At 41.1% G+C, this 12,258-nt stretch overlaps 1 protein-coding gene across 1 annotated transcript; it reads right to left on the bottom strand.

Annotated features, from left to right (window-relative positions):
• Positions 1 to 8,476: 8,476 nt before the first annotated feature.
• LOC133454554 (bone morphogenetic protein 6-like) lies at positions 8,477 to 10,987 on the bottom strand. Its single transcript, XM_061733274.1, has 5 exons — positions 10,816 to 10,987; positions 10,216 to 10,364; positions 10,026 to 10,109; positions 9,734 to 9,864; positions 8,477 to 9,127 (listed from the first exon to the last, which is right to left on the bottom strand). The coding sequence occupies exons 1-5, from the start codon at positions 10,911 to 10,913 to the stop codon at positions 8,975 to 8,977; spliced, it is 615 nt and encodes a 204-aa protein (XP_061589258.1). The 5' UTR covers positions 10,914 to 10,987; the 3' UTR covers positions 8,477 to 8,974.
• Positions 10,988 to 12,258: the final 1,271 nt, after the last annotated feature.

The raw sequence follows: 12,258 nt of genomic DNA, 5'->3' as shown, positions 1-12,258 counted from the left end.
AGTGACTTTTCTCTTTTTCTCTCAAGGTTCCTAACATACTCAAGAGAGTCCTGTTGAACCTTTCAACTGGATTTGCGCGGGGGTGGTACGGACTGGTGCGTACTTTCTTGATACCCGCGAGAGCACAGAGCTCGTGGATGAGCTGTGACTCAAAGTCTCGGCCCTGGTCACTCAAGATTCGCTCTGGAAACCCATAATGTATCAGAAACTGCTCCCAAAGACTCTTAGCTACGGTTGTTGCTTTCTGATCCTTCGTTGGAAGTGCAACGGCGTATTTCGTGAAGTGATCAGTTATAACTAAGACGTCTTTGGTGTTTTTACTGTCGGGCTCCAAGGACAAATAGTCTATGCAGACTAGTTCCATGGGACGCGTTGTTTGAATGCTTACAAGAGGTGCGGATTTCTCAGGTGGAGTTTTCCTCCTTACACAACGTCCACAAGATTTGATCTTGTTCTCAACGTTCTTAGCCATCTTTGGCCAATAAAACCTCGAACGAATGAGGTCAAGAGTTCTGTCAAAGCCAAGATGTCCCATATCTTCATGGAGCCAAGAAAGAATGGGGGACCGAAGAGACATAGGAACCACAAACTGGTAAGTGATGTCACCATCTGATTGTCGGACTCTGTAAAGGAGGTTACTCTTTAGCTCAAACCGCTTCCATTCTTTAAGCATTAGCTTAAGTTCCAATGAATCAGGAACAGGTTCAGGATTTATCCTATTTCCAGATTCAAGCATGTTGATGACCTTCCCAAGGACTGGATCGGACCTCTGATGATGTTGGAGATCTGCTTCGCTGAATGTAGGTATGATGGAGCAACCTAGCGCTTGTACTTCTCTGTAAGCATCTGGCACTGCATCAGCATGCAAAGCCAATGACTCCACCAAGGCGACAGAAGGTAAGTTGCCATCGGCCTGAACAAGATGACGACTGCACAAGGCGGTAACTGTTTCAGTTGGTAAGTCGAGGTGTTCAGGAGAAGACGAAAGGTGATGCGAAGTAAACTGTCTGATTCGTTCTCTTTCCTCAAGGGATGCATCATCATCTGGCAGATCGTCATGAGGACGTCTGGAAAGACCGTCTGCATCTTGGTTGCTCTTGCCAGCTCTGTACTTGATGCTAAAGTTAAAAGTGGAAAGAGCGGCCAGCCAACGGTAGCTAGCGGCGTCAAGCTTGGCAGACTTCAAGATATATGTCAACGGGTTGTTGTCTGTAACAACCGTGAACACATTTCCATAAAGATAAACATGTAATTTTTCTACCACAGACCACTTTAAAGCCAAGAACTCTAATTTGTGAGCTGGGTAGCGTTTCTCGCTGGAAGAGAGCCCTCTGCTAGCGTAAGCGTTGACGCGCAGTTCACCATCTTGCTCTTGGTAAAGAGCGGCTCCTAGCCCAGAGGTACTTGCGTCGGTGTGAAGAAAATAAGGAAGTTTTGGATTTGCAAATCCAAGGACTGGTGCAGAAGTGAGCTTATCTATGATGGTTTGGAAGGCTTCTTGACAAGCTGGCGTCCATCGGTTGTCGAAGGGCTCTTTGATGTTCAAGTATCCGGCAGAAGAAGGAGTTACCCTTTTACCCTTTCTGCGTGGCGGATAACCACCAGTTAAGTCATTCAAGGGTTTCACTATCCGGGAATAGTCTTTGACAAACCGGCGGTAATATCCCGAAAAACCAAGAAATTACTTGAGCTCGGTAAGTGTGTTTGGCCGTGGCCATGTGCGAAGGGCACTCACCTTCTCAGGGTCGGTCTCAACACCCTTGCTCGAGACAATGTGCCCCAAGTAGCGCACAGAGCTCTGGAAAAAGCGACACTTCGACGGAGACAACTTCAACCCATATTCTCGCAATTGCTGGAGAACATGTAATAGCCGTTTTTCATGTTCCTCTTTGGTGTCTGAAAACACAATGACATCATCCAAGAAAACCAGCACTTCTTTCAGGTTAAGGCTACCCATGCAGCATTCCATTAAGCGCTGAAAGGTGCTGGGCGCATTAGTGATGCCCTGAGGCATACGATTAAACTCGTAAAAACCCAGGGGGCACACAAAAGTAGTTTTAGGTTTGTCACATTCTTTCATTGCTATCTGGTAATACCCAGATTTCAAGTCCATAACCGAGAACCATTTGGAACCGGTAAGTGCTGAGAAAGACTCTTCAAGATGTGGAAGTGCGTAAGCATCTCGGATAGTCAAGGAGTTTAACTTTCGATAGTCGATGCAAAGTCGGACATCGCCGTTCTTCTTCCGAACCACAACGATTGGTGAAGAGTAGGGTGATTCTGATTCGCGAATCACACCTGCCGCCAGAAGCGTTTGTAGATGTTTCCTTACAGCTTCATAATCGTTAGGATGTATTGGTTTAGACTTCTGTTTGAAAGGTGTTTCGTCTTTCAAGTGAATGTGATGTTCGACCTTGGATGTGTGTCCGAAATCAAGATCGTGCTGAGCGAACACATCAGCATAAGTGTTCAAGCTTTGCGTTATCCTCCCTTTCCATTCTTCTGGGAGGGGGGATTCATTGAAGTCAAAGACAAGACCTGACTCAGTTGATTCAGAAGCTAACTGAGGAGAAACCACACAACACTGAACAATGTCCGGGTCCACGTGAGAAGCAGTTAAGTTGTCATGTACTGATGCAGGAGCATGAAGTTCAGCAATGACACAACTACAAGGAAGTGTTATGTCGTGTTCACTCTCGTTTCTCACCCACTAGTGACCTGTGGTCACTAGTCAACGGAGGTTCATGATCAGTTTTAGGCGTACCCAAGGGCGAAACTTTAGTTTCAGAGGTGGGGGGGACACAAGTAGGATGGGTAAATTTGTGCGTGTAGCTGTAGCGTGGATGTGCCGTGTGGCTTTGTAAGACTGTGTGTGTGTGTGTGTGTGTGTGAATGCGAACGATCAAACGATTTTAATATGCATTTACTTTTTTATAACACTTTTTAACTTTTTTTTTGCCCGTTTTGGGAAAACCAGAGGTGGCCGGGTAGTACTCAGTTACATTTGCTTGAGTAAGGTTTAAGTTTACACTTCTTCCTATTTAAGTTTACACTTCTTCCTACTCCTTTTTTGTCACATGTAAATCAATTTATCAAGTTTTGAAGGATGAAATTCCTTGTTTTGTTTTGTTTTCTTACACTTCTCATGAAGTGTTGTTTCTTTTTTACATGTACAAAAATAAAATACATCAAATCAAGGTTTTGGATAAATTGTTCTTTTTAAGAGTAGTTTTAATGCAAAGTACTTAGTGTGTAAAGTAACGTTGAGTAATATTTGGCTACTCATCTCTGCACAGCCTACCAGCAATACAGCAGTGCTGCTGCTTTTTTGTCCCGCTGCAAAAATTGATTTTAAACTGAGCTGCCGGCTCCTCTTCATTTCTGCGCCGCGTCCTGGCTGTCTGTCTGTGAAGGCTGATTTATGGTTCCGCGTTAAATCGACGCATCCTAAGGCGCACTGTCGCCGCGTACCCTACGCCGTATGCCCTGCATCGCTTTAACGCGGAACCATAAATCAGCCTTGAGCAGCACTGATGGGAGAGGGGAGGGGAGGGGAGGAGGAAGGAGGGAGAGCGGGGCTGCCGTGCCGTCAGTACCTTCGTACAGGGTGTCTTGATGATTCGCAATTACAGGCTTAGCCTACCGTTAGTTTTTAAACTGTAAAAAGTGGGGGGGACAAAAACCTGATTTTGAAAAGTGGGGGGGACATGTCCCCCCTGTCCGCAGTGGAAATTGCGCCCATGGGCGTACCTGGTTCAGGCGTACCTGGTTCAGCTGTTTAGTAGACTCACGGATTCTGGTTAACTCATCGAGCAAAACCTTCTCAAAGTCAGCACCACTTAGCTTAGCAACACCTTTCAGTTCAGCTAAATAAGTGTGTGTCAAGGTTGAACTCCTATCAGCTGCGTAGATGTCAGAGAGACACCGAATGTTGTTAGCAACGCTTGGGTTACTAGTGGGTCTCTTGTATGGCAAGGTGCTCTGCAGAAAATGAATGGGCTCACCCGACTTAAACTCTACGACGACTTCTGAACTGTTCACTTTGATTATCCTTTCAATAGGACCACACTGTGCTAAGTAATCAAAGACCTCATTGTCTATTACTTCACCAGTTAAACCATCAACTAAGACTGAGTTCGGGACTTTCACATTTTCAGCCTTGATAACATCCATAGTGTCATTTACAACAACACAATTTTTTTTTTTGAAAGCAAAAGAAAATGTCAACTGTTCAACCACCAACTCCTCCTGGCTGGCTCGCCAACTCTGTGTAGCACCTTTAGTCCTAGATTTAAGAAATAATGGTTACTCACATCTCTAGGTTCGGGTAAGGAGTTGTAATGACTCAAAAAGAGGAGTGGCTTGAACAGGTGATATTTTAATATCAATAATATAAATATCAACAAAATAATAAACAGTCACATATGGGTTGTGCACGTTTACCCACCGCAAAGCGCTCGAAAACAACAAGAAAAAAATAAAACGCAAGAAAAATAAAGAGTCCTGGGACACTGAGCTCTCCTGCTCAGGTCTGGTGATTCCTCTCGGAGGATCCAATGTGTATGTTTTGTGTATTTGTGTCAACTGAGATTTTTTTTGTCTTCAGTCTTTTCTGTTATAACTACTACCCGGGTAGGTGAGGAGTATGTGTGTATCTTATCTGCTCTCGATATGTGAGATTCAGATGATCCGGATTCGATGAGGAAGGTAGGTTCTGCAGCTGGCCACACTGCAGCTCCAACTCTCTCACGTTCTCTCAGACTCGTTGGGCTGGGCTCGCCATCTCAATCGTCTCTTTCTCTTCAGAATCGTTGGGCTGGGCTCGCCATCTCAATCGTCTCTTTCTCTATTTCTCGTACAGCAGTTTCAAACGGAGCTCCATGTATTTTACCCTCAAAGGGAGTTTCCCCCCTCGGTTCACAGCTTATCGGTCGGACCTGGATTCGCCCGTGACTACCGGGCTGCCTGCGGACGTCTCTGTTGTTACCCACGGCTCTCTGCTACTCTTTGCTTCGGGTTTGCTCTGTTTGGTCATCCGATTCGCCTGGTATGACCTGCTCTGCTGCTGTCTGCCTCGTGTATGAGAGAAATGGCGTCTACTCTCAGGTGCAAACTTCACGCGATAACCTGACCTAGGTTCACGTTCACGAAGGGGTACAACCACTAACAGGGAAATACTGCCATCTACTGGCGTTTACTAGAACTGTCTAAATGACAAATACAGAGTTAGTAACCTGATTTTTCATGCTGGTTACATTGGTAAAATAGATCTAAAATGATGTGATGAATTAGTTTTTGTAAATAATGAAAACAATAAGTGTGTTTCTTATTCACCAAGGATATCAATATCCTTAACCCTCCTGAAATGATAATAAATTGAAGCACATTAAACAATTGACTGAAGTAAAACTGAAATACTTTAATATATATTTGACGATACACACACTTAGCCATCAACATCACAACACTTTATTAACATGACATTCTTTCTTAACACAGAACTTTTCCATCCTCTTTCTTGCCTTTGACTTTGTCTTAAGGCTAGGAAAAGCTTGATTATTACTGTAATTACTTACATGTAAACTGGTCTCTAATTGCACAGATGCTACAATAACATGAAAGCTCCTCAGAACACAAAGAAAGTACACAAATAGTTTGAAGTGACATTAAAACAAATCTAATCACTTATTCTACAAGGTTTGATCCACTGTCTGATCGTTCAGAGCAGACTGGCCTTTTCAGGAGCAAAGACACAAGAGCTAGAGTATATCAGCCTGAAGGTGACAACAGTGTCTTGAGAATTAAAGCATGCAAACCTATTCTTTGAGACCACTTCACCCCGCATTTACTGCTCTTTCTTATCTTTCATGATTGAATTCAGAAAAAGTGAGTATCCACAAATGTTCATGGGAAAATATGTCACCCTTTACTTCACTGCTTGAATAACTTGTTATGTAATATTATTTTACTAACTGAGTAGAGATTTTATTAAAGTCACTTGTTGTAGCAAAATTACTTCTCACCATATGCAAATAGATCTCCTGTATCGGCAAAAAAGCTACTGGCAATACACAGAATGAAAATGAAATGAAAGCTCTGGGTACGTGACCACCGATGTTTTATCCACCACCTTGTTGGCTTGACTGATTTGGATTTCTCTGCCAGAAGGTGACGAGAAACGGAGGACATTTAAGAACATTGTCCCCCAGATTATCTTCTTGGGTCACTACTTGCATGCAGAATGACATCTCCTCATTTTCCGTGCTGAAATGAGTTGTGACTTCATAACGGAGGCCGCAGCTTTCTGCAATTGTGGTAGGGCTGCTGTGTACATGCAGCGTGGTGACCGTCGGGTAGGTGGTTTTCACTTCCAGCTGGTCGTGACCCACAGCAGGTAAATCCACAGGCAACACCACGTAGGCATGCATGAAGATCTCTCCAATAATGCAGTTGAGTTTGGTAGACCAGCAGTATTCTCCCAGGTCTCCTGTTAAAATAAACTAATCTATAAAGCCCAATACTCAACAGGCCAATTACAACTACAATTTTTCAATTAAAGTAGATAAATATAATCATTTTAATCAACATTAAACAGCATGCTCTCTCCAAGCAACTCTCCAAGTGTATAGTCAGCCATTGTAATAATAGCATTTTTCATTTTGTTATTATCTTACATCACATGAAATCTTCTTGATAGTTCAAAGTGAGTACAGTTTTAAACTTTTCTTTAAACTTATTTTCAAATGGACTAATCTGTCCTGTATGTATGATGCATGTATATGTTGTCATAATCATACTGTGTTTGATCCTGCATCCCCTGGGGGACAATAAAGTTAATCTTGACTCTTGAATTCTTTGCAGAGCATAAAGCAGGACAAAAGCAGCCAGGCAGAGCTCAAAGTCAAATGTATCTATACAACTCATTAAAAAACAACTTAATTTATGAACAAATTGACGCTGTAATAGTAAAAAAAATAGCACATATGGATTAAAATGAGCTAATTCCATTGCAAGTGATGTGTCATCATTTTTTTCTATTCATTTGTTGTCTTTAGAAATTGAGCTGGAAATATATTTGTTTCAACAAACTCTTCAGAAGATCACAATGTCACTTTGCGGCTCCTTACCTTCTGTGGAGTCTTTCATCCGTATACTGTGATTGTCCTGAAGTTGCAATTTTTTGTAGTATGTCATTGAACTACACTCCCTCAAACACTCTGTTGGTAGTTTCATAGTGCTGGGCTTCTGCTCTACTAATGTTTCGTAGTCTGAGCATTTAACTGCCCCAACAGCCATTACAAATGGGGACAGTAAGAAAAAAGACAGCCACACACTGAAATGCTGAGTCATTGTGTCCAATAAATATCTTTAAAGAAAAGAACCACAAAAAAGGATAATGCTCAGCAACAGGAACAGATCTTCCACTGAACACAAATGCATGAACAGCAAACAAAAATATTGATTGCTTTTTGGATACGCCTCACTTTGCCTGTCCTCCCAGAAGCCCCAGGCTTTTTAGAGTGTGGTGCCAACATTTCTTCAGCTCCCATTTCCCTCCCTCTTGGCTTAATATCACAAGCTTCTGCCTGTCTGGCAGGCGGGGCAGGGCAGCATTAAGATAATTTGTTGCTGGATACAATCTCCTTTGAAAAAAAACTCCTATAAGCTGATCCAAACTAACATTTGAGATAATTAACAACCAAGAATAGAACAATTAACGACTTTAATCATTTTTATTCAGAATACATGAGACAAAAAAACAGTCACAGATCTGGTGTAAATGATCAAGATGACAAAGCAGTGCATCGCTGTTGGTCTAAATGTAATGATTAAACATAACAATAGAGTACTTGTTATAAAATACTCAAATAGTGTGAAGTAACACTATAAAGTAAGCAAGAGCATATGATGAAAATGAAAACAATATTATGTCAAAGAAATTCGTTTCACAGCTGAAAAATGCACCCACCCAAGAAAAAGATTAGGAACGTACAAAAAAGGAAGAAAAAACCCACATGATTGGTTTTCACTCTATTTGCAACAAACAGAGATGAGACTGACATTATAAACCAGTTCAAACTTGCAAACAGAGGATTGCTGAGACAGAGCCAGAGCACATGTGTTGTTCTCATCCAAAATAAAAAATTAAAAACATGATGCCAAGTTTTACATGCAGGTTGTTTGTTTTGCACACATTATGGTAGATTTTCTGGGACAAGACATCATTATAAACAAATCTGCTGCCCTCTTTTAAACGTCCTCGGGCAAGTTTTAAAGAGGTTACAAATGCAGAATGTTTGAAATGTTTCTACATATAGAAATTTTGAAAATTATCCAAAGTTTTTAATCGTTAACACTTGCAACAGCAAGTCTCTGCATAATTACAACCTCATTTGACCGATTCCACTGCCCCTACTGAGGATGCATTAAATTATTTCCCATTAGAAGACATCAGTGAAAAGCAAACTGGCTTCTGAGAGAATCTGGCACAGAGCAGTCACACATTTTTGGAGGGAACACTCAGTAACAGCTAGCAGCTATAAATAGTGACCTGCTCTCATGTGATTTATTTAAGGAGAGGCCAATACCATTTTTTTTTAACCTACATGACAGCTGCTTTCCAGTAAGTAATTTCAAGACCCTGGTGCCAGAGATATTAAATTTACCTACAGAGAAAAAAAAAGCAGTTCTTTATTTATCTACGTGTGTCAGTTATTGATGATTTAAGTCCAGCCAAACAAGCGCTGATGTTTCATAACCGGCAGGCTCAACGAATCCGTTCATAGCAGGGCAGCAGAAATGCAAAACTGAAACTGCTTCAGTTCCCACGACCAGTGCCAAACACACAGGCAAAGAGTTGAAGATAGAGAAACAATCAGCTGTACAGTTCTTTATAACAAAGAAGATAGGTATATACTTTGGATAAGCCAGGTTCCTTGTGTCCCACTTGCAGGACTGCAGGACAAACCTCACCCTATTCGTTGGCAGGCTGCCCAGGTTCATTCCCAGGTTCACAGCCGCAGGTGCGCGTCAGCTGCACAGAGGAAATGACAATAGTGCTGGTTTCATCCATGAAGACGATGGGCACCATTTCCTGGGAGGTGGGCTGACAGCACGGCAGCTGGCCCTTAAGAAAGGAGGCAAAAAGGGTGTCACCCAGGGGTCTTGCAGCAGCAAATGATCATAAGACGAAACTAGAAACTTTTAAATATTGTATTTTTTCCCCCAGTAGGAAGAAATAAAAAGTGCTAAACGTTTTACGTGCAATTTTCTTAAGACTGTATATTATGAAAATATAACTTTGCACTATCCAAATAATCACAGAATGAAACATTACGTCACCCTTTATACAAATCAAAACATTTTTAGATTTCATGATTCGTTTCTGTGACATCTTTTGTATCCAAAACAGGCTCCCCATGAGACACTCATTCTTGTAGATAAACAGTACTTTCTGTGGGTTGTGCCCACAAGTGGAAGCTACACAATAACAATAAACACAAGAGGACAGATGAAGGAAATCATTTATCTCTTTGTAATTCCTGACAGCTGTTGTCACTCCAGATAACATTGGATCGAAATACAGATAGGCGATTTTCCATATCAACTTGGCTAGATGTTGTTGTATATGGGGATACATTACAATATCTGTGTTAATAAAAGCAACTGGGATGTGTTAATGAGTAAATTAAAAGAGAGCTGTTGAATTGTTGAAATGTCTTGGAGAAATAACCTGCGAGTTAGCGTCCTGGGCAGTGGAGCGGGATGATGGACACTCTGCAGTTCTGTCTGCAGGATTGCAGAGGGCACACTGAACAGTGGTCAAGCTCATGGGATGAATCACCCAGTTGTCCCAGCCCAGATCTGGAAAGTAACAGAATTTCTTACAACACATAAATAAATAAATAAATAAATAAATAAATAAATAAATAAATAAATAAATAAATAAATAAATAAATAAATAAATAAATAAATAAATAAATAATGTCAGCATACAGTTCATATAAATGTAGATTGTTGCATACCTTTCATGGAGATCTCTGAGGTCGTGGCGCAGCACTTCGGGTCTGCGCTGTTTCCACCGTCAGGCGACACAGAGAGCGCCGGAGCTGGAGCTGGAAAGACATTGCAAACTGGCTGTAGTTTACTGTTACTAAGAGATTAAATAGGTTTTGTGTGAGAGACCTAGTTTTATAAAATTCAGACTCTGCATACCGGTAGTGTCTTGGGACATGGCGCTGAGGCTTATCTGCCATTGCACTCGGATGCGGTCCACCATTCCAACAGGGATTCTTGGCTCAGTCTGCAGGTTGAGAGCCCCAAGGAGACTCTTCCTAATGGTCTCCAAAGACTGATCCTGGCACCTAAGTAATCCATGAGGTGTAAACTTCCAATATAACAATGGTTGAAAACACATAGATGCAGAAAACTGTAGCTGTAGAAACTTTTCACACAAGTGAAATGTTACAATGCAACAATCAAAGCAAAAAAAAATGTGGTTTGTAGCATTCTGTCTCATTATACACCAAGTATAGTTGTGAAATATTAATCATGTTTCCTGAATAACCTGTAGAAGCATTTTAAATGTTTGGTTGAGGTTGGGCTGCAGAATGATTGATTGTGCTGATGCATGAACATTACATTTCTGCAGCTTTGAGCTGTTAATGTACTTGATTAATGCTAAACTTTCTAAAAATTTAGAAACATGGTATTGCATGAATATATCCTGCACTCCATCAACAAGACATTAAAAGGCACATACAAGTGTTACAATACAATAAAGTTGGTTTGATGCACAAGTATAGTGAAACTTACCTGGGATGGGAGACAGCGGAGGCTGTAGGCTCCAACACAAAGGTCTTTACCCCTGAAGAGCCTAGGAGCATCATCATGACAATAAGTGTAAAGGACATGGTGGGTGAGAAATGCGGCCAGTCGTCAGAAGAACTAAGGCTTAGTAAAGCAGGCGATAAACGAAGGTAGTGGTTGATTCCGTACGTCTGGTTGGAGGAGGAGACAGGAGTGGTGAGACAGAGATGTTGCGCTAGTTTGGGAACCTGAGTTTTTATCTAGTTGTACCCCAACGTGGCCTTGAAATACTTAACATTGTTGTCTTGTTCTCTGTCCTGTGTGATCTCCCACACAGAGAAGGAGGATGCGCAGAACTGGCAGAGAAAGTACACTGCAGCTTAATTAAGATATTAGGCGTATAGATCTCTTATCAGATTTTTTTTAATGACAATCTGAATTCTATTCCAACTTTTGCAAATTTGGCCAAGGCCACCTTCATATTTAGTCTTGAATTAGATACGCATCCGATCTGTGTCGAAGAGGCCGCAGTCAGAATGTTCATGTCACATTTCATCCGACTTTGATGTCACAGGAGTTGAATGTTTTCAAAAGTCTTCCTCACATCCTGAATGTATGGATGAACACTGTGTTAGATCCCACCTCCCCTGGTTCCAACTCTGCATCCTTCTGTGCAAACGTAGCAGCCTCTGCTGCACAAAAGGCCATTGTTAACATTTATGGTCTCCTTTTTCTTAATCTCCTCTGCTTCATCAGTTGGACAAAATGTTGTTGGTTCTGACTTTGCAAGGACTTCCAAATTGCTAGACAAACACGTGAAGCATTCATGTTTACTTCTGTAAAACCCCACATAAGCTACAACAGATAAGGTAAGCTACTATGTCATGTAAGTGTGAGGTATGAGGGCCAACACTGACATGATTAAAAATGAAAGCAGATAAATAAATAAATAAATAAATAAATAAATAAATAAATAAATAAATAAATAAATAAATGCATATATATATATATATATATATATGCATTTATATATATATATATATATATATATATATATATATATATATATATATATATATATATATATATATATATATATATATATGCTTTTTATTTTTTGACAGGGACTAACACAATATCAGAACAATTAAACAACATAACATTCATATTAATTGACCAGATATTTTGTATTTTGTGAATTTACATTTCCAAAACACCTCAACGGCACCTTTGATAAAGGAGTAGAGTGATACGTGTTTTTTGTGGAAAGGACTTTGCTTATCACCGAAGCAGCTGAAGTTTAGCTACCACATAAATGCAAAGCACCTGGTCGCGAGCGCAACGCCAACGTCTGCAGCAACGTTGTTAGCTATTTATCGAGCCACAGCAACGCTCTTCGCCAAACTAAACTCGAGGAGAGCACCTTGCACATGCGCAGGTCTGCGACCG

Source organism: Cololabis saira, chromosome 11, assembly GCF_033807715.1.
Source record: "Cololabis saira isolate AMF1-May2022 chromosome 11, fColSai1.1, whole genome shotgun sequence".
Taxonomy (NCBI): Eukaryota; Metazoa; Chordata; class Actinopteri; order Beloniformes; family Belonidae; genus Cololabis; species Cololabis saira.
The sequence above is the reverse complement of the archived record's forward strand: the minus strand, read 5'-3'. Positions and strand labels throughout refer to the sequence as shown.